The sequence below is a fragment of the Strix aluco genome, chromosome 27, assembly GCF_031877795.1.
Source record: "Strix aluco isolate bStrAlu1 chromosome 27, bStrAlu1.hap1, whole genome shotgun sequence".
Lineage (NCBI taxonomy): Eukaryota > Metazoa > Chordata > Aves > Strigiformes > Strigidae > Strix > Strix aluco.
In genome coordinates, this window is record NC_133957.1 from 2,581,039 (window position 1) to 2,606,429 (window position 25,391).

Here is a 25,391-nt window from a genome sequence, read left to right on the forward strand (position 1 = left end):
GAGGAAAACGGCGGCAAAGTGATTTGTTGTGCGTGGCAGCTCTGGGAGGAGAGTGGAAGCCCCTGGTTGCTGGCTGGAAACAAGGGGGGAGATGAAGGGGTCGGAGTGGGGGGAATGAAGAGGATTTTTTTAATCCTATAACTTGACCTGCTTATTAGTTAATAACTCAACTAATCCCTAATCCAGGGGGGAAGAGCCGCGGCCGCTCGCTGAGCTCCCCGGGAGCAGCGTGGCGGAGGGGCTGTTGAGGTGAGCGCGGGGGTCTCAGGGAGGGGGGGAGGCCGAAGCGGGGAGCTCCCCATGGAGCTGGTCCGGCTCCTTGGGGCCTGCAGCCCCCCCAGCGCCTGCAGCCGAGGATGGAGCGGGGCAAATGCTGCCTCTGAGGGGGGTCAGCCAGTGGCCGCGGTGCCCCCCGAGCCGGGAGGGCTGGGGACAGGCTGCGGCCAGGCCCATGTGCCCCCGAGCTGCCAGAGCCCCCCCGGGGTGAGGCACAAGCTGCTGGGGCTGCAGCTGGTCTGTTACTGCTAAAATCACAGAATCCCAGAATCGTCTCGGTTGGAAAAGCCCTTGAAGCTCCTCCAGTCCCACCATGAACCTCCCCCTGACCGTTCCCAACTCCACCAGATCCCTCAGCGCTGGCTCAACCCGACTCTTCAACCCCTCCAGGGATGGGGACTCCCCCCCTGCCCTGGGCAGCCCATTCCAACGCCCAACAGCCCCTTCTGCAAAGAAATCCTTCCTAAGAGCCAGTCTGACCCTGCCCTGGCGCAGCTTGAGGCCAAAATAAGGCGCTTTGGGCCTCTTCGCACTGTTCCCAGCCTCGCTAATCTCTTGTCTAGACTCCCCTGGGCAGCGTTCGGCTGCCCCTTCTCCTCCGGCTGGGTGTGGGGGGGGCGGCGGGCTGGAGCGCCCCCGGCGGAGGCTTTGGGGTGCTCCCCCTGCCCCCCTCCAGCCCCTTTCCGCAGCCCTGGAGGCGGTGGAGCCCCCGCGGGCGCTGGGCAGGCGCTGAGGGGGCGCTGAGGGGCCGCGGTGTCCCCCCGCTCCCGCACTCCATGTCCCGGCGTGCCCCGCGCCCGCGCCGCCATCTCCCGCCGCCGGACTCGCGTTCCCAGGGTGCCCCGCGGCGCGCAGGGGCGGGCCCGTCACGTGACGCGGGGTATATAAGGGGCGGCGCAGGGCCGGCGGCCCCATTGTTGTCGGCGAGCGGCGGCGGGGCGGGTCCGCGGGCCGCAGCCCCACGCGCCCAGCCGCCCCCGGGAGCCGCCCCCGCCCGGCCCCGCCCCGCCCCGGGGCACCCGGTGAGTGGAGGGGGGGTGGGGGGGTCCCCCTGCGCTGCCCCTCCCCCGCCCCGGCGGGCTGGGGGGGCGCAGAGGGGCTGGGGGGAGGGGGGGGGGCGGCCTCTTCTTCCTCTTGCAGCCGGGGGCTTGTGGGGATGGGGGGTGCAGCTGGGGAGGGGCTATAGGGGATGGGGGGGCTTCTCCGGCTGGGGGGGCTGTAGGGGATGCAGGGGCCTATGGGGATGGGGGGGCCTATAGGGAACGGGGGCCTTTTCCAGCTGGGGGCCTGTAGAGGATGCAGGGGCCTATGGGGATGAGGGGCCTTCTCTAGCTAGAGGACATATAGAGGGTGCGGGGGCCTATAGGGATGGGGGGGCCTTTTCTAGCTGGGGGGCATATAGAGGGTGGGGGGACATGTAGGGGATGGGGGGGCTTTTCTAGCTGGGGGGACGTATAGAGGGTGGGGGGCCTATAGGGGATGGGGGTCATTTTCTAGCTGGGGGACATAGAGAAGGTGGGGGGCCTACAGGGGATGGGGGGGCATTTTCTAGCTGGGGGATGTAGGGAAGATGCAGGGGCCTATAGGGGATGAGGGGCTTTTTCTAGCTGGGGAACATATAGGGGATGGGGGGGACTTTTCTAGCTGGGAGGCGTTTAGAGGGTGGGGGGACATGTAGGGGATGGGGGTCATCTTCTAGCTGGGGGGACATAGAGAAGGTGTGGGGGCCTATAGGGGATGGGGGGGCCTTTTCTAGCTGAGGGGACATATAGAGGGTGGGGGGCCTATAGGGGATGGAGGGGCCTTTTCTAGCTGGGGGACATATTGAGGATGCAGGAGCCTATAGGGGATGGGGGGGGGGTTTTCTAGCTGGGGGATGTAGGGAAGATGCAGGGGCCTATAGGGGATGGGGGGGCTTTTTCTAGCTAGGGGACATACAGAGGGTGGGGGGACATGTAGGGGATGGGGGTCATTTTCTAGCTGGGGGACCTTGAGAAGGTGGGGGGACCTATAGGGGATGGGGGGGCCTTTTCTAGCTGGGGGGACATATAGAGGGTGGGGGGCCTGTAGGGGATGGGGGTCATTTTCTAGCTGGGGGACATATTGAGGGTGGGAGGCCTATAGGGGATGGGGGGGGTTTCTAGCTGGGGGACATATTGAGGATGCAGGAGCCTATAGGGGATGGGGGGGGGGTTTCTAGCTGGGGGACGTAGGGAAGATGCAGGGGCCTATAGGGGATGGGGGGGCTTTTTCTAGCTAGGGGACATACAGAGGGTGGGGGGCCTATAGGGATGGGGGGCCTTTTCTAGCTGGGGGACATATGGGGGGGGGGCTTTTCTAGCTGAGGGAGGGGACGCTCTAGAGGATGCAGGGGCCTATAGGGTATGGGGGCCTGCCTTCCAGCTGGAGAACCTGTAGGTGATATGGGGGACCCGTACAGCTGAGGGCCGGGGGCGGGGGGGGAGCTATAGAGGACGTAGGGGCCCTTATAGCCGGGGCCTCCCCTCTGCTGTGTTTTGGGGGCCTGTACGGAATTGGGCACATACTTGTGTTGGGGGGGATGTGGGGGGGCTTGTGGCTGGGGCTGTCCTGTACCTGGGGGGGCTGTGGGGGGGCTTTTATATCCAAGGGCCCTATGGAGGACACGGGGTGCCCTTAGAGCTGCTTTGTCCTCTAGCTGGGGCCCTATAGAGGGTGTGGGGGGACCTTACAGGTGGGGGCCACCCAGTGCAGGGGATATGGGGGTCACATTAGGGCGGAGCCAGGGCTGGGGGGGGGCCCCCGCGGGGTGGTGGGAAGGAGCCGGTGGTGATGGTGGGACACGGTGGTGTGGAGGAGGAGCCGTCCCAGGGGGCCTGGTCCGGTGTCCCCGAAGGTGGGGAGGGGTCATTGCACGAGGCACTTGTCCCGTCACAGGTGCTGGGAGGTGAGGAGGGGGCTGGGATATTGGTGGCCGGTGGTGGGACCTCCACTAGCCCCCACATGGAGAAGGTCGCCCTTTGCCCCGCCGCTCCTTGGGCTTCCTGCGGTGGGAGCCGGGGTCTGCGCGGGAGTGGACCCCCCCCCAGTGCTCTGGAGCCCCCGGACTCAGGTGCTCCGCGTCTCCTCGTGGGGCAGTAGCCAGGGCCAGCTGCCTCCAGCCATCCGTGGCCGTGGCCACTGTCTGGAGGGAGTCCAGGAGCCCGTGTCAGCCAACGCGTGAGGGCTTGTCCCTCTGAGAAGAGCACCCAGGAGCCAGGGCTGAGCTCAGCCACCCCCCGCTCGCCCTCGGGAGGAGCTGGACCAGTGGGGCAACTGCGGCGACCTTCTGCAGCCCTGCCCTCGCCTTCAGGCTCTCCCTTGGCCTTGTCAGGGTCTCCCCAACCTCCAGGGTCTCCCCAACCTTCAGGCTCTTTGGATCAAGGTGCCCCGTGGAGCCACCATGCGCCATGTGGGCTGGACCCACCTTTACAACTTGGTTCTGGTGACGGGCAAAGGGACCAGAGTCGGGTTTTTTTGGGCCTGGCCTTTTCCGCAGCACCCGCCTGACCCTCCCCGGGAGGCCGGGCCGCAGCGGGGGAAGACCTGCCCCCGCCTCAGGCAGCACCCCGGGGTGATTCGGGGGCTCGAGGACAACCCCGACCCATCGCCGCTGATTGTGATGCCGGTTGCGTAAGCGCAGGCTCCAGCGCTTGAGCTGTGGGAGACGTAGCCTAGATTTCCTCGTTAGCTGCGTTCGTTAGCGGCAGCATAGAGGAAGACGCTGAATCTTCTGCCGTTTGTTGGAAAAATTGGAAGCCGGGCGCTCGCCGAAGTGCTGGTGGCGTTAGGACGGGCTCAGGCTGAACCCGGCTGAAGCTCAGCCCAGCGAATCCACCCACCTCCCGGGCGCGTCCTCTGGGAAAGCCTCCGACCTGAGCTCCTCACGGTGGCCAAGCGGCCAGTCCCTTCTGTCCCCACCGAGGTGGAAATTATTTAATCTCATTTCTAGGCTCGTCCATACGAGATTCTGCCCTAATTCCTGCCCTGGGATAACACCTGGATTTGACAGACCACGGGCCGGGAGCGACGTGCGCTGGGCGTTGGGCGGGTGGAGGCGTCCCCTGATCTGAGCATTTTTCCGGCTCCTCGCTTAATTCTGCAGCAATTATCAAGCAGGAGATTAATTATTTCCCCCCTCGGAGGGGGACTGACGTGCTCCGCTGTGTCTGGCCGCGCGCTCGAGCACGCCGGACCCTTCCCAAGCGGTGCCAAAGCTAAAGCAGAGCCCTTCTGCTGCGCCGGGGGGTCCCCGTCCCGTTGGCCGTCCCTGAGGAGGTGAGCTGCTTGCTTTGCTCTCTGGAGGAAGCGCGGGGCGGGGGTTTGACCCCCCCGTGGGTTCCCGTTTGCTTTCCCTCGGCAATAAACGCCCGTTTCCTTGTCCTCGGTGGGCTCGGGGCTTTGCCGTACGACCCGATGGGGCCGTGGCGAGATGGTGGGAGCTGCTTTTCCGCTTCCCGGGGGGCACCGAAGGGTGTTTTATTCTGCACGACCGCAAAGCTGCGGGGCTGTGGTTGCTTTCGGGGCTGGCGGTGAGCGGGGGGTGCTCGGCACCTCACGCATTCCCCCCCTCAACGTCACGGCGTGATGCTCTGCAGTGATGCTGCCGTGTCATCCCCAGCAATGTTAATCCTGCTGCATAATTGGTAACGAGGGAGAGAGCCGAGCCGGGGGGTGACTGCCGGAGGGGAAGCCCCTTTTTGGGGGGGTTTCACCCAGGGGTGAGACGTTTTCCAGTTGAAATCGCTGCCGAGAGCCGTCCTTAGCTCAGGGGTGGGAGGAATACGAAATTGCAGCCTGGCTCCTTCCAGCCCCTGGCTCTGCCTTTGCGCTCCTGGGAGACGCCGAGCGCTGCAACGGAATAAAATGGGCTCCCTCGGTTATTCCTCCGTTAGATTTTATCCTGCGTGCTGTGATCCCGTCTTAAATACGCCCATTATCGGGGCCGGGATGCTTCTCCAGTGTCCGTTGGGCTGCTGCTTAGCCCGGGGGTCTCTCCCTGTACACATAGATATTTTTATTTTCTTCCTTCTTGCACATCATTCCCGCCCGCTCCTTGTCTGGCTGCTGAAATAATCCCCCATCCCCGTATTTGACGCCTCGAAATCCTGGGAAGCTTTGTCAGGATCCACTTTTGGCTCTTCCTTCTTACAGGAAACTTACTTAAACCCCCAAAAATTGATGTTCGAGGGATGCAGTTAAAGCAGTTTGTAGAGGGAAGTAAATACGAGGAGGAAAAAGCTTGAGCATCCTCCAAGTTACCCGGTCCTGATCCATGGGTGAATTTTTGGGAGCCATCACAAAATCCGGAGGATCACAGGATGCTCAGAGGGTCTCCACCTGGTAATTACTAATTACTCGGAATATCTGGAAATAAAACCGCTCAGGAATTGCTCTTTTGGTCTCCACCCGGGCAACGCGATGGAGGAGCAGCCCGGCAGCATGTCCGGCGTGGAGTGAGGCTCATCGGAGGTGGCGCCGGAGTCACCGGAGGCGAAACGGAGCTGGTTGGTGGGTCCTGGCCCGAGGGCGGCGCGTCCCTTGGCGTCGAGAAATGAATTTTGGGGACCACGGACCATCTCCCGCCCTTCCTCCTCTCCTGAAAGCCGGCAACTGGCAAACCGGGAGCGTGGGTTTTTTGCAGCGTGCCGGCGTTAATTCCTCGTGAGGGGCCGCGCTCGTTAGGCCTTGGACGAGCTTCGAGCCGGCGAGTTTCCCTGACGGGCTCTTGGAGCCCCGTGGCTGCAGCGGCTCTGCCTCGGGAGGCTCTTTGCATCCCTGGTCACGCAAGTTCTGTCTCTGTCCTGAACCCCTCCCCGCTGCCAAAGACAATTCCAGCAACAGCTGACATGGAAAAAAAGAATATTTTTAGTTGGGCTCTTTTCAGCGTGGTTTAAGAGTGGAAAGAAGGGGAATTGGGGTTGCGTGGCCCCTTCCTCACGGTATTTGAGTCACTGTTTTTCTTTGCCCATCCCAATCCCCTCCTCAGGGCTTTGCCTCCATTTAAAAACCGAACACAACCTGCAAACGGCCTGTTTTCATTTTCTCCCCCACCCTGACTCTTGCCACCGTCGTTAATAGATTTATTATTTTTTTCTTTGGCTCAGGAGGCGAGGAGGGAGGAGGAGAGGCTTCCCCTGCAGGATAAGCCTGGGATGAGCCAGCTCTTTGCCCTCTCTCTCCTTAAACCTTCGCTTAAGCCAGACCCTGACCTCAGGGCCGAAAATCCTCACGCTGCTGCAGAGCCCAATCCCACGCGAGGGTGGGGGTCTCCCATCCTCCTCGGAGAGGCTCTGGGGACGTCTCTGGGCACCCAACCCCCTGCTCTGTGCTGGGTCCCGGGGGCTTCTGAGCTGCCGGGCTTGTCTCCGTGCCCTGGGTATTTTCAAAAGTGGATTTTTTTTATTTTGAAAAAAGGGTAATTTGAGATAATAAATGAATTAAACTGGCCTTTGCGTCGCACGGGGGCTGCTGCCACCACGCTGATGGAGGAGGAAGAGGAGGAAGAGGATGCCCGCATGGACAGGGGAGCTTCTACCGTGGAGAAATGAGATGAAAACTTCATTTTCCGGCTGCTTCATCCCCACAACATCTCCCCAAGCTCCTCGCTGCTCCTGGTTCCCCGTCCTCAGCCCCAGCTGTCCCTCGAGGCAGCACCCCTGGGTGGGTGCCCACCTCGCTGGGTTTGGCTTCTCTTCCCCCAGCTCTGGGGCAGTTCTGACCCCCCAGCGCGGCGAGTCGGTGCTTTATGAGAAACACAATTAATAGGAACCATCTCCCGGTGGATCCGTCCCCGATGCTGCTGGTGGGGGTCTCCACCTGGACACCGTCACTGATTTTTCTCACCGTAAGTGAAGGGGTTTTAGATGATATTTTGAAGATTTGCGTTGGAGGGAATGGGAGAAACCACGGAGACTCTCCTCATTAATTATCTTCTTCCTTAAACGAGGCCGACGAAGACGCCTGAGCCCTGGGACAAGCAGCACCCAAAGGAGCCCAACCGGGGACCTCCTGAGCACAGAAACGGGGCCGTTTTGGGGCGATTGAAGGTGGTAAAACAAGGGGGGGGGGACACACATGGTGCCAACGATGCTCAAGTGGGTGTTTTCCGCCTCTGCTTCTCCCCTCGGACCGTGAGTGCAATCGGTGTCGTTAAATCAGCTCCTTAATTGGGCTGATGTTACACTGGTTCAACAGCTGCTTTTCCCCCCCCCCTTTAGCAGCAGGATTAAACAATTTGCCTACCAAAAAAAAAAAACCCAAACCACCCCGAAAAGCTGTGTTTAAACCCAAGCTGTGACATCTGTGGGGCAGGGAACTGCATCCTGCTCGGGGGCTTCGCCCTGGCCCCGGTGAAACCTTTTTGGGGGGAAGAAGGGCACCAGCGTTGCCCTTTTGGCTTTAAGGACGCTGGAGGCGGCGCAGAGCCCGTCCCTGAGCTGCATGCGGGTGCGGGCAGAGCTTCCCTTTGCCCGTTTACCCCCGAATCGCACCCAAAAACCCCCTGGTCCCCCCCGGGGCTGCCATACCCCGGTTGCCGTTGGCTGACATGCTTTTTTTCGAAGCCGGTTGTTCCGTTGCCATGAGAACGGCGGTTGGAGCAGAGGAAACACAAAGCGGAGAGGAGGCTCCAGCGGTGGGTGCTGGGCTCCCCGGGCCGGGCCGGGGCATCCCGGGAGAATTCCCGGGGGGGGGGCGAGGGCGGCCCCGGGAGCCGCTGGGGTTGGGGCGACCCGACGGCATCGGGCAGGCGCGGAGCGACGCTTCTCTTCCCACGGCAGGATCAGCTCCCAGAAATTCCTCACCCAAGCTGGAGCCGAGCGTTTTTCCCGGCTTCCCGTGGGCCAAGCGCCGGTTTTGGAGCACGTAGGCACCAGCGAGGGGGCAGGAAAATGCCAGAGACACTCACAGCAAAATCCTACGGGGGTTTGTTCCCTTCCTGTAGCTCGGACGGAGCCGCCGACCCCGCGTCAGCGATGGGTGAATAACCCCTGGTGTGTCCCGAGCTCTTCTAAACTTTATTTTTTTTACCGTGGAGTGCCGAGGCGCCGGTGCAGGTTGTTTCACGGGTGTTTCACGGGTGTTTCACGGTGAAGCGCGGCGGGGGCGACACGAGCCCTTTGCTTTAGAAACCTGCGTCTCCTTTCGCTGGCGGGTCATTTGGGAAGAGTTTGGGTGGTGGGAGCTGCAGCCGCCACCCTGCCCAACCACCCGACCCCTCCAGGGCTGCCCAAAACTGAAAGCGAGCATTAAATAATATTAAATAATATAAAATGAGGGTGAGCGGCTGCCTCCTGCAGCGGGGAGGATGCGCTCGCCTCCGAGAACCGCAGGGACGTGTCGGGGGTCGGAGGTTTTCCGCGGGGTGGGGAGGGCAGGGGTGGGAAAGCCGCTCTAAGAGCCAGGGAAAAGCTTCCCGGGTTGTCCCGAGGGACGGGGGCTCGTCCCAAACGCTGTGACGGCTTCTCGCCCCCCCACAGGGACGCGGTGACCCGCCAGCAGCTCCGGGGGCCGGCAGCGGCAGCGGGGGGCAGAGCGGCCCCGCCTCGGCACCCGGCGCCTCTCCATGCGAACCGCGGCCCAATGGATGCGATCGCCAGCGCCGGCCTCAAGAGGAAGTTTGAGGATGCGGACGTGGGCTCGCCCGGCTCCAACTCGGACGACGAGATCTCCAACAGCGACAGCGCCGACAGCTGCGACAGCGTCAACCCCTCCAGCTCCAGCGGCTTCATACGTGAGTGGTGGGGAAGGGCCCGGCCCCGGCCCCGGGGGCCTCTGACCCGAGCACCAGGGACCTGGGTGTGGGGCTGGTTCTGCCCTTCCCCAGTGTGGGGCTGGTTCTTCCCCTCCCCAGTGTGGGTCTGGCTCTGCCCTTCCCCAGTGTGGGGCTGGTTCTTCCCCTCCCGAGTGTGGGGCTGGTTCTGCCCTTCCCCAATGTGGGGCTGGTTCTTCCCCTCCCCAGTGTGGGGCTGGCTCTGCCCTTCCCCAATGTGGGGCTGGTTCTGCCCTTCCCCAGTGTGGGGCTGGTTCTTCCCCTCACCCAGTGTGGGGCTGGTTCTGCCCTTCCCCAGTGTGGGGCTGGTTCTTCCCCTCCCCAGTGTGGGGCTGGTTCTGCCCTTCCCCAGGGTGGGGCTGGCTCTGCCCCTCCCCTGCCCATCCCCTGTTCCCGCTCTGGGTCACAATCCGGATGATCTCCCCAGTCCTCTCAGTCCAGGTTGTTGCAGACCCCGGGGAATTCAGATATTGACCCCACATTGATTGTCCAAGGCCCAGCCTGGACCGTTCCTCCCCCCATCCTGCGTTGGCCCCTGCTGAGGTATTTTGGTGGCCGAAGGGGGCATCTGGGCTTGCTACAGGTGCCACTGGAGGCCACCAGCACGTGCCCAACCTTCCCCTGGGAGCAGCAGAGCCACTTCCCAGTGGGGCGGGTGGGCTGTGGCACCCCCCGAGGGTATTTTTTTGCTCCTAAGAGCCCCTCTCTGGCTTCCCCCACCGCAGCCACCTCCATCCTGAAGCGGCAGAAGCAGCTCCGCAGGAAGAGCGTCCGCTTCGACCAAGTCACCGTCTACTACTTCGCCCGGCGCCAGGGTTTCACCAGCGTCCCCAGCCAGGGCGGCAGCTCCCTGGGCATGGCCCAGCGCCACAACTCCGTCCGCCGCTACACGCTCTGCGAGTTCGCCCAGGAGCAGGAGGTGAATCACCGGGAGATCCTCCGGGAGCACCTCAAGGAGGAGAAACTCCACGCCAAGAAAATGAAGGTATTGCCGGGGAAGGGGGGTGTGGCCGGTGAAAGGCACGGTCAGGAAACGCCGCGCTGAGCTTTGGTGGAGCTTGGGGTAAGGTGGGAGGAGAGAGATCCAGGCTGCCACCTCACAGCAGGGTGTGTCAGTGAATTTGCAGATGACACCGAGTGAAGCGGGAGTGTCGATCTGCACGAGGGCAGGGAGGCTCCACAGAGAGACTTGGACAGGTTGGATCAGTGGCCAACGTCAATGGGAACGGGCTTCAACGAGGCCAAGTGCCAGGTCCTGCCCTTGGGCCACAACAACCCCCTGCGTGGCTACAGGCTCGGGGAGGAGTGGCTGGAGCTGCCAGTCAGAGAGGGACCTGGGGGGGATTGATAATGAGCCAGCAGCGTGCCCAGGTGGCCAAGAAAGCCAACGGCATCCTGGCTTGTACCAGCACCAGTGTGGCCAGCAGAAGCAGGGAGGTGACAGTCCCCCTGTGCTCTGCACTGGTGAGGCCACACCTGGAGGGTTGTGTCCAGGTTTGGGCACCTCAATCCCAGAGAGATCTCGAGGGGCTGGAGCGAGGGCAGAGGAGGGCAACGAGCTGGGGAAGGGGCTGGAGAATAAATCCTGTGAGGAGCGATGGAAGGAGCTGGGGCTGTTCAGTGTGAGGAGGAGAAGGGGAGGGGAGACCTCATCACTCTCTGCAGCTCCCTGAAAGGACGTTGTGGAGAGGTTGGGGCTGGTCTCTGCTCCCAGGGAATTAGTGACAGAACGAGAGGGAACGGCTTTGAACTGCAACAGGGGAGGGTCAGGCTGGACAGGAGGGAAAAATGTTTCCCCGCCAGAGTGGTCAGAGAGTGGAACAGGCTGCCCAGGGAGGGGGTGGAGTCCCCACCCCTGGGGGTGTTTAAGGGCCGTTTGGATGAGCTGTGGGGGGATGTGGGGTAGGGGAGAACTTTGTAGAGTCGGGCTGAGGGTTGGACTCGATGCTCCCGAGGGGCTTTTCCAACCTGAGTGACTCTGAGATCAGCTGTGGATGGATTTGGCACCGCTCGATTCTTCCTTTTTATTTCTTTTACCTCTTTTTGGTGTCGGTTCTGTGCCCCTGGGCAGGGCCGGCCGGGCAGCATCAGCCTGTGCTGGGCTCGGAGCTGTTGGCCAAAGCCAGGTCTGCACTGGTAGAAATTCCAGTCTGGGAGGAGGCGGCCGGGCTGGCGGGGGCAGCCCAGGGTCTCCGAGCAGGATCTGGGCGGCTCTGCCCGTTTTCCAGCCCCTCCTCGGGCTGGGGCTGTGCCTCAGGCTGTACCCGGAGGCTGAGCTCTGCTCGTGGATGCTCTGCAGAGCCTGTGATCCCGGCTCCTGGGCAAAGGGATGCAAATCCAGCCGGCTGCCTCTTTATTTTCTTTATTTTTTCACATTTTTTTTTTTAAACACAGGCTTTTCCAGCAGCTCCTCAGGAGGCCGTGGACCTCTCCGTCTGCTGCCTCTGCCGGCTTTCAGGGGGCTGGGGACCCCCATTTACCCTCAGTGCCAAGATTTGGGGGTATTTGAGTGCGTGGGGAGGAAGGGCCAGAGCAGGGAGGCGTGTTGTCCCTCCGTTGTCCCTCCGTTGTCCCTCCGTTGTCCCTCTGTTGCTTTCAAACCTCATTTTCCCCGGCGGGATGCTCTGCAGCTCCGCCGCTGCTGCCACTTTCCCCAGACTCTGGTATTTTAAGTAGCTGCAACCTCCCTTTTTCTCACTATTAGCAGGGCGCTGTGGTGGAGAGAAGACAGAAAAGGGATTCTCTGCTCTGAATTCTTCTTTTAATATTATTTTTTTTTTCCCTTCCCTTCTACAAACTGCTGCCAGCCCACCTGCAGCCTGGCTGGGGGGGAATCGCACGGGGACAGCTCTGGGGGGGTCTCAGCTCGCTGTGCTGGACCCTGCTCGGAGCTGGGGGACAAGGAGGGGCTCTGAGCCGGGTGCTGGGTGGTCGCTGGGGGACCAGGAGCTGGATGGAGGAACGAGCACCCTCCTTCCTGCCTCATCGCCGGGCTTCGGCATCCCCCGGGTGGGTGCTGACTCTGCCCCCCTGCCCCCCAGCTCACCAAGAACGGCACGGTGGAGTCGGAGGAGGCGGACGGCCTGACGCTGGAGGACGTCTCGGACGACGACATCGACGTGGAGAACGTGGAAGTGGACGACTATTTCTTCCTGCAGCCGCTGCCCACCAAACGCCGCCGAGCTCTGCTGCGAGCCTCCGGCGTTCACCGCATCGACGCCGAGGAGAAGCAGGAGCTGCGGGCCATCCGCCTGTCCCGGGAGGAGTGCGGCTGCGACTGCCGCCTCTACTGCGACCCCGAGGCCTGCGCCTGCAGCCAGGCGGGGATTAAATGCCAGGTGAGTTGGGGAAGGGGGGGAAAACCGGGCTCATCCCGTGCCCGTGCTCCCCTCGGGTGCCTGCTGCTCCTGGAGGGGCCGTGGTGCAGCTCCAGCCTTGTTTTGGGGACTTCTCGCGGGGGAAAAGCTTCCCCCAGCGCCAAATCGCCGATGTCAGGCAGCGCCGGGGCGGATTTTAGGCTGTGGGGAGGGATCCTGTGGGATCCTGGAGCTGCCATGTCTGCGTCTCCCTGGCAGGTGGATCGCATGTCCTTCCCCTGCGGCTGCTCCCGGGACGGTTGCGGTAACATGGCCGGGCGGATCGAATTCAACCCCATCCGCGTGCGGACTCACTACCTCCACACCATCATGAAGCTGGAGCTGGAGAACAAGCGTCAGGGCGGGCGCCCGCCGGTGCCCGAGGAGGAGGCGGCGGCTGCTCCCGGCGCTGCTGGCGACTGGCTGGGGCCGCAGCCGGCCGAAACGCAGGACTTCCAGGAGTTCATGGCCGAGAACGAGACGGCCGTCATGCACCTGCAAACGGCCGAGGAGTTGGAGAGGCTGAAGGCTGAGGAAGACTCCAGCAACGGCTCCAGCATGGAGAGTTTGGGCGTTTGCATCCTGGAGGAGCCCCTGGCCGTGCCGGAGGGTTTGTGCCCAGCTCTCGCCTCCCCCATCCTCATCCAAGCCCAGTTACCTCCGGGCTCGTCCGTCCTCTGCTTCGCCGACGGCTCGGAGCCGGCGGCCTCTGCGGCAGGCGACCAGCCCTACTTGAACGATGGGCCTGTGCTCTACTACCAGGTGGAGCAGAGACCGGTGCTGGGGGCCAAGGGGGGCAGCAGCCCCGCGGAGCCGCCGCCACCGTCCCCCTGCCCGGCCGAGAAGGACCTCGGCGTCCTCCCTCTCCCCGCCGGGACTTGCAGCCGAGCCGCCGCTGCTGCGAGCAAGGGGGAAGCACCCAAACCCCCTCCCTCCTCCCCGGAGTCCCCCCAGGGCTCCCGAACGGCGGCGGCTCCCCGCTGCCTGCGCTCCCCGTCCCCCCCCCCCGCCGCCGGAGCAAGCCCCGGCGCGGGCGCACGACCCCCCCCAGGCCGAGGAGCCCGTGTGAGCCGCCCCGGCCCCTCCTCGGCGCTCATTTATTTATTGACTTTAATATTTTATGGACTGGCAGCGGCCACCGGTGGTTATTTAATTGCGGGGAGGGGGGTGGGGGGGAGGGGGGGGGAGAGCAGGGGCTGCTTTGTACAGAGGATTTTAAACGCGTCCCCTCGCCCGGTGCCTGGAGCCTTTCGCTTGCCCGGCAGAGACGGTTTCCACAGCTCAGCCGATGCCAGCGGCCGCTCGGTTGCCACCCGGCCACGCCTGACCTGGAGCCTCCCGCTTCCCCCGGCAGCTCCTTCTCGTCCTCCATCCTCCGCGCTGCCCCCACCGCAGCCCCGGGCTGCCGGAAGACCTCTTGCCCTCTTTGTTTTTTAAGGAAAAAAGACCTTTTTTCCATCTTTTTTTTTTTTTTCCTTCGATGAATGTTTACCAGCGCCTCCGAGGGCTCTTCCCCCTCCCCTACGGCGCTGCCCCAGCAGCCACCGGCCACGACGGATCGGGAGGGACCCGCAGCCGGCGTGGAGGCTCCAATCGCACAAGAGAGGCAAGACCGGGGCCTGCAAACACCAAGAAAATTTGGGCAAGTTTTAACCACCTGGATTTGAAGAGCTTGAGCCCTTCAGGGCACGGCTGCGATGGAGAACCGTGTCTGTCTGTCCGTCCCCGTGCTCCACGCCGGCCCCGAGGAATGGTCAAGGCAACCAACTGCCCGGCCAGGCAGTAAAAGCACTTTCCACCCCCCCGGCTCCCCCAGCGCCGGGCCGGGACCCCCCCTTTTTGCCTCCTGCCGCAACGGGCCCGTTGAAGGTCTCTGCGCGGCGTCGCGAGGGGCAAGACCTGGGGGGACGCTTCTCCGAGCTCCCCTTCCCCCTCCCCAGCGGCTTTAACCTCCCCCCGGCTCCAGCCTTATTCCAGCCGAGGGGAAGCGTCTCCCCTCCGGACTCCGGACGAGCAAATCTGGGCTTTTTATGGAGAGAATCCGATGGAGAAGGGGGAGCGAAGACCCTCCGCTGCCCGCGGGCTTCCTCAGCTGGAGGGTTCAATCCAACCCCCCCCGCCCTCCCCTCTCCTGGGAAAACCCCCCCCGGAGCTGCGCAGGGAACGCTGCTCCCAGGGGAAACGGAGAGCAGGGAAACTGGGGAGGGGGGAGCTGTGGTCTGCTGAAGTGCATTAATTGTTTGGGGGGGGGTTGTGGTGGTTTAAGGCCCTTCTTGTGCTCCTGGCCAGCGCCTCCCTCTGTCGAAAGGTTGTTTAAAGGGGTTCAAAAGCCCTTTGCTGCTCCCACACCTCGGGGGGCGCTTCCAGCTGAGCCTTAAGCCTGGCTTAACCCCGCTCCCCACCAGGACCAAGCCCCCCCTGGGGCAGAGCGGAGGGGAAGGGGCTGGTTTCCAGTCCGGGGAGGGGGACGACGACCAGCTGGTGCTGAGCCCTGGGGCAGCTCCCCCTGCCCTCAGCCAGCACCCAAGGGCTAAACTCGGGAGGACGAGGCCTTACCCCTCGCCGGGCGCTTCCCCAGCCCCTGCTTCGGCCGGAGGGGGCGATTTTTTTTTTTTTTTTTTTTCCAGCTCCCGCACAAAATGGAGCAACTCCGAGCTGCAAAACCGGAGCAAATAGTGACACCTGAATGGGTTAAAGTCTTTATTTTCCCCCTTTTTTTCTTTTCAACGGACTCGGCGCTCCGTGTCCCGGCCGAGTGGAGGCTCCTTCAACTGACAGAATGAATCCTACGACGCTGGCCAGGATGGGTGCTTTCACAATAAGCAAAGAACTAATAGGATTTATTCTATTTTTACAAAGATAACTATGCTGTTAATAGTGCAATGAAAGTGCATTTCTGCCTTTTATCATTATTTTTTTGTTGGGTTTAAACGTACTCACCGACACTAACGCTGGCTCCTGCTCGATTTGTCGCCGTGTACGAAACCAAACAGCCCATCATCTCCTCTCTGGTGCTACCGGGCTGCGGCGGGAGCCCCCGGCCCCCCCGCAGCGCCGCCCCCCCCCAGCATCCCCCGGCTCCTCCTCCTATTTAAACAGTGACTCTGCGACTCCTAAACCTCCCCGTCTCACACTGTCTAAGGTGGCTTTTTATTTTTAATTTTCCAGTGTGAATCCAAAGCTTGTCCTCCAAGTATTTTTCTTTTATTCCCACCCCCTCCCCGGACCTTTTCTGTTCTTTTCATGGTGATAACGCTGTATTTAAAGAGAATATTTAAGTGTAAAAATAAAAGAAATGTTCGAACTTGCATGGTGAGTTGCGTTTTAAAGGGGGTTACAGCCACCCTGGTGAATTCCTCTTGCTGGGGGGGGGGCTCAAATTCCTGCAAAAATAGCGAGGGCAGGTGGTTAGGGGAAGGGTTTCCCCCTCAAGAGGTGAGGGAGGAGCTCAGAGCTGGCCTGGTGCATGGGTGGGTGATTTCTACCCCTCCTTTATACCCAAATAACGCTTAAAAAAGGAAATTTTCCAGGCGTTCACGTGCCCCGTCCGCAGGTGGAGGAGGTGTGTGTGTGGGGGGGGGAACGACACACGGAGTATTCACAGCGCAGGAGGCGCCATGGGGCCTCCAGGGAGACGCCGGAGCCGCGCGCTTGCTTTTGTCTTTTTAATAAAACACTTAAAGTTGGTTTAAAATTCACTCAACAGCTGGATATTTCTCATGCAGTGACAGGGCGAGGCGCGACGCGGCGGGTTTTCACCCCTGAGCGCAGCCTGCGACGGGGAGCTGCCCCTAAAGGCCCCGAAACCGCCCTCCGCCGAGCAGAAAGCGCCGGGCTAAGAGCTAATTAGGCAGAACTTAACGAAGGCTGAAGGTGTCGGTGCCGTCCAGCGCTGCCTTTCCGACCCCCTTCGTGGTGGCAGCGGCGAGGGGCGGCCGCAGGGACGCTCCGGGAGGCGGCTGCAGCTGAACGAAAACATGGGACCCCCACCCCGAGGCTCCTGGTAAGAACTCACAGGGCGTGTAGAGGTTTTTCTTGGCCCCTCAGGGAGATTTCTAGATTTAAGACTGCTCAGTGGAGTAAGGAAAGGAAATAAACCCTCTGGGTGAGGCAGAGAGCAGCAAAACCCAAAGTGAACGGAGCCCGCTACGACGAGACCCGGGGGGCTGCAGTGGAGCCGCTGGTTCTCCCCTCCCCAAGTTCAAGTGACACAGTTTGAGCCAAGTCACCTCCCGCGGGCCCCGGGGAGTCACCGACCCGCTCCGACAACACCGAGGGGAAGAGAAGAGCTGGCAGCGGCGCAAACCTCCGGCGCAGGAGGGAGGGAATCGTGTCCTGGCCCCCGCGGCGGCGGCGAGGCCCCTCTCGGCGACTCCGGGTCGTGGGGTCCCATTGTCCAATGGGGGGCGCGGTGGCCGGGGGTGGGGGCGCGCAGCCGGCGGCTCGGCCCTCACGCCTTGGCCCTGGGGTAGTTGAGGGACAGCAGGACCATGCTGTTGGCCAGGAGAGAAGCTTCGGAAGCTGGAAAAATAGGAGAGTGGGCTCAGAGCAGCGCTGCTGCGGCCCAACGTGCTCATCCCGAGCTGCCAGCGCAGCACCAGAGGCTGCGGGTCCCCCCCTCACCCCCCGGCCTCTCTCTCCTGGGGATTTTTGCTCTGCTCTGGGCCCCCCCGTTTCCCTCCTGCTGCTGTTTTGCTGCTGCGGGGCTCGAATCCACCACCACAGGCACGGGCTGGCTTCCGCACGGACACGGCCCTGGAGAGAGCCAGCGCGTTCCGTCACGCTTCCTCTCAGGGACGAGGCCTCGGGGCAGCCCAGAGGGGGATAAAGCCACCGTTAGCCCCAAATTTCCCCAGAGGCGACGTTCCCTGGGCCCCCCCCTCGCCCCACCAGGAGCTGCCCCTCGGCCGCCGTTACCTTGGAGCTTGCAGGAGAGCCCCAGCCACTGCTCCAGCCACGCTCTGCATTCGGACGTGCCGAGGCGAGTGGAGTTCAGGCCACGGAGGTAACAAGCCTGCGGAGGAGGGGAGAGGAAAAAAAATAAGGAAACGTTCAGGGACGGGCACTCCAGGTGACACGAAACGCCAGGGATCGCACCGGGATCCTTCCTCGGCACGACGCGGGGCTGAGCAATGGCGAATCGTGTCCCGTGGGAAAAGGGGCTCAGAGATCCCCGTCCCGGGGAGCGGCCGCGATCCGCCTGGCAGGGGGTCTGCAGGAAGGAGGTGCCGTGCCCCGACACAGCGTCGCTGAGGGCCGGGAGAACGTCAGCACAGGGGCTGGGGGAGGCCTCACCGCTCTCAGCTCCTCCTCGGAGAGTTGGCCCAGGCCCAGGCGCAGCATCGCCCGGTCCAGGTGCCGGATCTCCAGGACGTGGCTCCGCAGGCGATGCCTCAGGAAAAAGGCTGGTAAGTGGGTGGTCAGAAACAGGACCTGGCTCAGGGCTTTCTGGGAGGGAAAACAAGGGCAGGGTCAGCGGTGGGGACGTCCAACCCCTCCAAAAATGGGGGTCGGACCCATTCAGGCACAATGAGACAACTGGGGGAGTTTCACTAAGGCCAAATGTTCTGCCCTTGGGCCACAACAACCCCCAGCAGCGCTCCAGGCCTGGGGAGGAGTGGCTGGAGAGCTGCTGGTCAGAGAGGGACCTGGGGGGGATTGGTAATGAGCCAGCAGTGTGCCCAGGTGGCCAAGAAGGCCAGTGGCATCCTGGCTTGTACCAGCACCAGCGTGGCCAGCAGGGACAGGGAAGGGATCTGACCCCTGTGCTGGGCACTGGTGAGGCCGCCCCTCGATGAGTGGGTTCAGTTTTGGGCCCCTCACCCCAAAAAGGCCCTTGAATGACTCGAGCGTGTCCAGAGAAGGGCAACGGAGCTGGTGCAGGGTCTGGAGCACAGGTCTGATGGGGAGCGGCTGAGGGAACTGGGGGGGTTTAGTGTGGAGAAGAGGAGGCTGAGGGGAGACCTCCTGGCCCTCTGCAACTCCCTGAAAGGAGGGTGCAGAGAGGGGGGAGGAGTCTCTTGAGCCAAGGACCCAGCGGCAGGCCAAGAGGGAATGGCCTCAAGCTGCGCCAGGGCAGGGTCAGACTGGCTCTTAGGAAGGATTTCTTTGCAGAAGGGGCTGTTGGGCGTTGGAATGGGCTGCCCAGGGCAGGGGGGGAGTCCCCATCCCTGGAGGGGTTGAAGAGTCGGGTTGAGCCAGCGCTGAGGGATCTGGTGGAGTTGGGAACGGTCAGGGGGAGGTTCATGGTGGGGCTGGAGGAGCTTCAAGGTCATTTTCAACTGAGATGATTCTGGGATTCTGTGTAATTTAATCAGACAGAGCCTCTCCTGTTCCAGACATGCCCTGTATTTTGTTCCCCTTTAATTATCTGGCTTATTGTCCTGCCCATACTGAAACCCTGAGCTGCTCCCGGCAGTTCTCGTTACACCCAGCGAGCGGGGCAGGGAGCGGGTGTCCAGAGATACGAGCTCTGTCCTGGGCTGGACATGGGTGTCCAGGGCAAGTTCGGGCATGTAGGGTGGCTCAGGTGTGGCCAATGGTCCCAGAGTCAGGGACCTGCAGCAAGGACGGACAAACAGGCTCATTCTGGGGCTGTTTTCACAGAATCACAGGGTTGGAAAGGACCTCAAAGCCCATCCAGTGCCACCCCCGTGTCATGGGCAGGGCCACCTTCCACTAGCCCGGGTTGCCCAAAGCCCCGTCCAACCTGGCCTTGAACCCTTCCAGGGAGGGGGCAGCCACAGCTCCTCTGGGCAACCTGTGCCAGGGCCTCCCCACCCTCACAGGGAAGAATTTCTGCCTTAGATCTCATCTAAATCTCCCCTCTGTTAGTTTAAAACCATCACCCCTCATCCTATCCCTACCGCCCCCCCGATAACGAGTCCCTCCCCCCTTTCCTGTAGCCCCTTTCAGCCCTGGGAGGCCGCTCTAAGGTCTCCCCGGAGCCTTCTCTTCTCCAGCTGAACCCCCCAACTCTCTCAGCCTGTCCTCACAGGGGGGTGCTCCAGCCCCCCCGAGCATCTTCGTGGCCTCCTCTGGCCCCACTTGAGCTGGGGGACCCCCCCTGGGGGCCCAGAGCTGGACCCAGCACTGCAGGGGGGTCTCCCCAGAGTGGAGCAGAGGGGGAGAATCCCCCCCCTCGCCCTGCTGCCCACACTGCTCTGGGTGCAGCCTGGGATATGCCGTGAGCCCACTGACATTCAGCTTTTCATCTCCAACTGGTTTTAGGGCACAGCCCCCTGCTTGGGGCACAATCGAGTGGATTAGCACCCCAGCACTCTTCAGTAAAAGCTGCACTCACCACGTGAGACACCCGGAGCTTGTTCAGACCCAGCGGGGAGCCCGAAAACAAACTTCTCACGGCGTAGAGTTCAGCCACGCGCGGCTGGGAGCCTCTCTGCACCTGCAAGAGCCACGGCACGTGCTGCCAACACCTCCCACGGGTGTCAGGCAGCAGCAGGCAGGGCCAGGGCGGCGGCAGCACAGGCAGGACGGGCTGTACCAGCCGCAGCGTCGCCATACCTCGGCGCAGAGCTCCCGCAGGCGCTGCTGGAGCTGCAGCTCAGGCAGGGAACGCGCTGCCAGGGTTAAACTCTCCACCACATCCAGGTACGAGTCTCTCCGGATGGCGTCGTAGGCGTCCAGGAACTCAACCTGCTGCTTGGGGGTCCAGAAGTAGCGGATCAGGAGCTGGCGGGGGAAGAAATACCTTGGGGAGAAGAGGAGACGGGGAGTCAGGGAAGGAAAACCGCGCGTGCGAGCCGGGGCAGTCGGGTTTTGTGCTGCTGGAAAAGAGGCACAAGCAGGGGCAGCACATCTGGCCCCGAGGAGCTGCTGATGCTCAGTCCTTCAATGGGGTGAGCTCAGGAATCAGAGAATCACTGAGCCTGGAAAAGACCCTGAGATCATCGAGCCCGGCCGTTAACCCGACACTGCCAAGGCCACCACTCAACCGTGTCCCCAAGTGCCACATTTACACGGCTTTTAAATACCTCCAGGGTGACTCAACTGCTTCCCTGGGCAGCCTGTTCCTGGGCTTGACAACCCTTTCAGTGAAGAAATTTTTTCTGATATTCAACCTAACCCTGCCCTGGCGCAGCTTGAGGCCATTCCCTCTTGGCCTGCCGCTGGGTCCTTGGCTCAAGAGACTCCTCCCCCCTCTCTGCACCCTCCTTTCAGGGAGTTGCAGAGGGCCAGGAGGTCTCCCCTCAGCCTCCTCTTCTCCACACTAAACCCCCCCAGTTCCCTCAGCCGCTCCCCATCAGACCTGTGCTCCAGACCCTGCACCAGCTCCGTTGCCCTTCTCTGGACACGCTCGAGTCATTCAAGGGCCTTTTTGGGGTGAGGGGCCCAAAACTGAACCCACTCATCGAGGGGCGGCCTCACCAGTGCCGAGCACAGGGGTCAGATCCCTTCCCTGTCCCTGCTGGCCATGCTATTGTTGATGCAAGCCAGGATGCCACTGGCCTTCTTGGCCACCTGGGCACACTGCTGGCTCATACCCAGCCGGCTGTGGACCAACCCCCCCAGGTCTCTTCCTGCCAGGCAGTTTTCCAGCCGCTCTGCCCCACACCTGCAGCACTACGTGGGGCTGTTGTGCCCCAAGTGCAAGACCTGACACTGAGCTTTGTTAAACCTCCCAGAATTGGCCTCGGCCCATCGATCCGGCCTGTGCAGATCCCTCTGCAGAACCTTCCCACCCTCCAGCAGCTCAATAAATCCAGCAGATGAATGAATCAGTCAGATCTGGGAAGGTAAAGGACACCCGCAGCCTCTCCCTCCTCCGTTAAGCGGGTCACCTCGTCCTGGAAGGAGACAGATCTGCTCCTGCAAAGCCGGGGCGAGCTCAGGACGGGGCTCTCTGGGCAATCAGGTCCCCGCTGTGCCCAGCTGGAGCTTCTCCACTGAGGCCGAGGCTCAACACAACCCGGAGATCTCTGCCCCGCGCCGGGCTCTCACCCACCCACCGCACACAAAAGCCAGGGAGCAGAATTGAAAAATCCAGGGATTTAACTGGGATTTAGCACCGGCCTCAGGACAGCTGGCAGGGAGAGGGACGTTCAAAGGACTGCAGACAGCTGGGAGGGAATTGTGCAAGGAGGTTTCTCCAGCTGAGCACACACGGGGCTGTTCCCTGCATGCTGGGGATTATTTCTCTGCGTTCGAGAGCCTGGGCGGGTTCCTGGCACACGGGAGCCGGAATTGTGAAACAATCACTGGGCTCGTCAGGCTACGGGTATTCTTCATTCCAGCGAGAGGTGGAGCGAGGACGGGAGATCGTCTGGCTGCATTTGTAACTCTAAAAAACACCCGGTTTTGTGAAATTTAAGGTATCGAGGAGCGCAAAGATCGGGGCCGCGACGCCAGTACTCACATCAGGACGATGACCAAGAAGTTGGCGAAGGGCGGGATGGCGATCGCTACGATGGGAAGGGCCTTGAGCACGTCCCTGCGGAACTGCCTCGAAACGAGAAGAGACAATCAGGGTCTGAGGCCACGCTCCCCGCATTCCCTCAAAATTACCAGCCCCGGCCGCAGCTTCCAGACCGCTTTTAGGCAGGGAAGGTGCCTCGCCCAGGGGAATCGGTCTCTCCAAATCACTGCCAAAGCCTCACACGTGAATTGACTCGGATAGATCGGGTCGGTGGCCAACGGGAACGGGCTTCAACAAGGCCAAGTGCCAGGTCCTGCCCTTGGGCCACAACAACCCCCTGCGTGGCTACAGGCTCGGGGAGGTGTGGCTGGAGCTGTCTGGAAGAGAAGGGTCTGGGGGTTCTCATTGACAGGCGGCTGAACAGGAGCCAGCATGTGCCCAGGTGGCCAAGAAAGCCAACGGCATCCTGGCTTGTAGCAGCACTAGTGTGGCCAGCAGAAGCAGGGAGGTGACAGTCCCCCTTGTGCTCTGCACTGGTGAGGCCACACCTGGAGGGTTGTGTCCAGGTTTGGGCACCTCAATCCCAGAGAGATCTCGAGGGGCTGGAGCGAGGGCAGAGGAGGGCAACGAGCTGGGGAAGGGGCTGGAGAATAAATCCTGTGAGGAGCGATGGAAGGAGCTGGGGCTGTTCAGTGTGAGGAGGAGAAGGGGAGGGGAGACCTCATCACTCTCTGCAGCTCCCTGAAAGGACGTTGTGGAGAGGTTGGGGCTGGTCTCTGCTCCCAGGGAATTAGTGACAGAACGAGAGGGAACGGCTTTGAACTGCAACAGGGGAGGGTCAGGCTGGACAGGAGGGAAAAATGTTTCCCCGCCAGAGTGGTCAGAGAGTGGAACAGGCTGCCCAGGGAGGGGGTGGAGTCCCCACCCCTGGGGGGGTTTAAGGGCCGTTTGGATGAGCTGTGGGGGGATGTGGGGTAGGGGAGAACTTTGTAGAGTCGGGCTGAGGGTTGGACTCGCTGATCCCGAGGGGCTTTTCCAACGATTCTGTGACTCTGTGAATTCAAGCCCCTTTTTGAGAGGAGGAGCCGTCCCCAGTGGCAGGGGGGAGGCAGAGCCGGGCATTACGGTACCTGCCGCAGCCTCTCCATCTCCCGGTAAGGAAGCTGCTGAACACTCAGTCTCTGATGGGACATTTTAGATTTGATTTTTCTTATTTCTTTGGCTTCCAGGAAGAGCGCTTGGATTCCTGTCGGAACAGAGAGCACCTTCAGGTCCCCGATTCTCAGGCAAATGCCTCTGGCAATGCAGTTTTTAGCCCCGGGAAGGGAACAGGCAGCGCATCCAGCTGCCTCCCTTCTCCCCAGAGAAGCAGAAACGTCCTCCCCTCCCTGGGACCCACCTTTCGTGAAAGTCACGTACAGCACGTAGAAACGGGGGAACGTCCTTTCCAAAAACCTCTCGTACCTCCCGTTGATGCGCTTCGCTGTCGACGCCAGGGCGGCGAGGACAGACCTGGAGCTGGCTTTTGTGGAGAGGCAGCACACCGCGGACCTGCAGCCAAATCCACCCCCACGATTATTTCTGCCAGTGTTTTGCTGAAAAGGCTCTGAGGAAAGCGGGGGTTGGCCCCCAGAGAAGCAGGACGCTGGGCTGGGGGGTTCCCAAAGCCCCCAGAGAGGGAACAAGGTGCGGGGAACCCCCCCTGCACCGCACAGGCAGCCCTGGCCGGCCCCAGGGGGGGCAGCACCGGGGGTGGGGATCAGGAGCAGGGCCCGGGGGGGCGGGTTGGGGGCTCCCGCAGTGCCCGGGGGGGTTGTGCTTGGCGCTGGGAGGGGGACAAGGTGGCACAGGCGGGGGGGGGGGCAGGGTCGGTGATGGGGGGGGGCGCGCCTGGCGCTGGGGAGGTGGGTGGGGAGTTCAGGGGGGCACGGGGCGGGGGAACGGCTCTGCGGTAAGTAACGGGGAGGGGGCGGTGTCTGGGGGAAATGGGGGGAACCGGGTGGGTGCTGTGGCCAGTACCGGGGGGTGCAGCAGGGGGGGGACAAGGCCGGTAACTGGGGGGGGCGGAGGGGGCGGTCGGGGCTATGGCGGGGGGGTCACGGCCGGCCCCAGCGGCAGTAAACGGGTCCCCGCTCACCTCGGCGCCCCCCGGGCGGGGCGCGGCCCCCAGGCGCGGCTCAGGTCGGCGGCGGGGCCGGGGCCGAGGCGCCGCAGCAGCCCGCGGCCGGCAGCCCCGTACAGCGCCATCTTGGCGGGGTCAAAGGGCGAAGGTCACGGCGAGGGGCGGGGCGAGAGCGCGTGCGAGCGGGCGGCGTGAGCGCTGATTGGCTGCCGCGCCGGCGCCCGCGTGACGATGGCAGAAGCGCCGCGTGACCGGTCATGTGACCGTAGGCGGAAGCGGCTCCTCGGGGCCGCCGGGGCGCGAAGCGGGAGGGGGGGTTGGACCGGGCCGAGTCCCCCCCCCAACCCCCGGGGCCGGCGCCGCGGGCCCCCGCCGGGGTTCCCCGTCCCCAGCGCTGCTCTGAGGCTCCCAGGGGAGCCCGGGCGGGCCGCGGCGCTGTCGCGGGCTGCCCCTCCCCTCCCCTTCCCGGCCCGTGGCGCCCCAGCGGCGCTCGGTGGTTCCCCGTTAGGGCCGCCGGGGAAAGCAGGCGAGGTGAGGCGGGGCCCCTCTCCCCCTTTACCCGCCGCAGCGGGTGGTTGGCACCGGAGCTGGGGGTTAAACCCCTTCCCTGGCCCTTCGAGGGGAGCCCCTGCCCCATGGCGGGGCTGCAACTCGCCCCTGGGCGGCCGCTGCCCTGCCCTGGCCATGGCGGGGAGCCCCAATCCCCGCCCGCGGCTCCCAGCGAGGGCCGGCGTGGAGCAGCGGGGCCGTGGGGTGCCCCGAGCCCCGCCGTGGCTCCCCCTGCTCTGCCTCAGCTTCCCTGGTCCGGACACTGCTGCCACGCAGGACACCTCGGTCTGTCAGTGTCCCTCCCTCAGCCAACCCACGCGCTGAGCGGCTGAACCAGTTCTGCAGCTGCCCCCGGGGAGTTTCATCTGGGTCATGTTTGTTTTCTAAATGCCAGAAGAAATGGTGTTGCGGGAAACAACCACTGCTTCTGCCCCTGGCCCTGAGGTCTACCCGCTCCCTTCCCCCCAGGCATCGCTAAAACCAACCACAGTGTTGCCCCTTTCCAGGTCTCTGGCAGCTTCTCCACCTCCCTTGAATCCCTGGGGATGCTTTTCCCAGCCGAGGCCCCTCTCCTCCCCCCCAGCCGGACCCCAAAACCCCGCTGCTCCCCTCCAGCAGCCCCTGGGAAGCTGGAGCACGTGGCGCCGGTCACGCACGCCTTCGCCTTTTCCCTCCTGCCTGGTGAATCTTGAAGCGTTGCGCATTCAGCTGTTGCTTATCAGAAAAAGGCAGCGGGGGCCCTTTTGCAGAGAAAAAAGGGAGGAAAAAAAAAAAGGACAAACCCCAGGGTTATCGCTCTGCTTCGGCGGGTTTCAGAGCAGCGGGGATCGCTGATAATAGATTGTATTGATCCAACCCGGGAAGGGATCGTGTCTTATCAGCGCTGCACGTACCGGCAGCTGGAAAATGCCTTTTTAGTGC

The 25,391-nt window shown here is 62.6% G+C and overlaps 2 protein-coding genes across 7 annotated transcripts; one reads left to right on the forward strand and one right to left on the reverse strand.

Moving 5' to 3' along the window:
- The first annotated feature begins 1,208 nt into the window (after nt 1-1,208).
- CSRNP2 (cysteine and serine rich nuclear protein 2) lies at nt 1,209-15,731 on the forward strand. 6 transcript variants are annotated; one of them, XM_074807621.1, is made up of 7 exons: nt 1,209-1,298; nt 4,247-7,141; nt 7,244-8,288; nt 8,775-9,028; nt 9,793-10,052; nt 12,109-12,405; nt 12,643-15,731. In XM_074807621.1, the coding sequence occupies exons 4-7, from the start codon at nt 8,878-8,880 to the stop codon at nt 13,858-13,860; spliced, it is 1,926 nt and encodes a 641-aa protein (XP_074663722.1). In that variant the 5' UTR covers nt 1,209-1,298; nt 4,247-7,141; nt 7,244-8,288; nt 8,775-8,877; the 3' UTR covers nt 13,861-15,731. The 6 variants fall into 6 exon arrangements, with proteins under 6 accessions (XP_074663722.1, XP_074663725.1, XP_074663720.1 ...); XM_074807619.1 differs by lacking the exon at nt 1,209-1,298 and having other exon boundaries at nt 3,047-4,572; nt 5,449-7,141; XM_074807618.1 differs by lacking the exon at nt 1,209-1,298 and having other exon boundaries at nt 3,047-7,141.
- A 343-nt stretch (nt 15,732-16,074) lies between these two features.
- On the reverse strand, nt 16,075-24,053 carry LETMD1 (LETM1 domain containing 1). Its single transcript, XM_074807630.1, has 9 exons — nt 23,937-24,053; nt 23,199-23,350; nt 22,930-23,045; nt 21,800-21,882; nt 19,948-20,134; nt 19,727-19,828; nt 17,719-17,871; nt 17,341-17,437; nt 16,075-16,944 (listed from the first exon to the last, which is right to left on the reverse strand). The coding sequence occupies exons 1-9, from the start codon at nt 24,044-24,046 to the stop codon at nt 16,874-16,876; spliced, it is 1,071 nt and encodes a 356-aa protein (XP_074663731.1). The 5' UTR covers nt 24,047-24,053; the 3' UTR covers nt 16,075-16,873.
- Between the last annotated feature and the right edge of the window lie 1,338 nt (nt 24,054-25,391).

Bases quoted from the DNA above. Each gene is read 5' to 3' on its own strand.
- CSRNP2 (XM_074807621.1), top strand. From the start codon at position 8,878: ATGGATGCGATCGCCAGCGCCGGCCTCAAGAGGAAGTTTGAGGATGCG. The intron at 9,029-9,792 runs GTGAGTGGTGGG...CCCCCACCGCAG, and splicing joins CAGCTCCAGCGGCTTCATAC to CCACCTCCATCCTGAAGCGG. The intron at 12,406-12,642 runs GTGAGTTGGGGA...TCTCCCTGGCAG, and splicing joins AGGCGGGGATTAAATGCCAG to GTGGATCGCATGTCCTTCCC.
- LETMD1 (XM_074807630.1), bottom strand. From the start codon at position 24,046: ATGGCGCTGTACGGGGCTGCCGGCCGCGGGCTGCTGCGGCGCCTCGGC. The intron at 21,883-22,929 runs GTACCGTAATGC...GTTTCGAGGCAG, and splicing joins AGATGGAGAGGCTGCGGCAG to TTCCGCAGGGACGTGCTCAA. The intron at 16,945-17,340 runs GTAACGGCGGCC...CTATTTTTCCAG, and splicing joins GCTCTCCTGCAAGCTCCAAG to CTTCCGAAGCTTCTCTCCTG.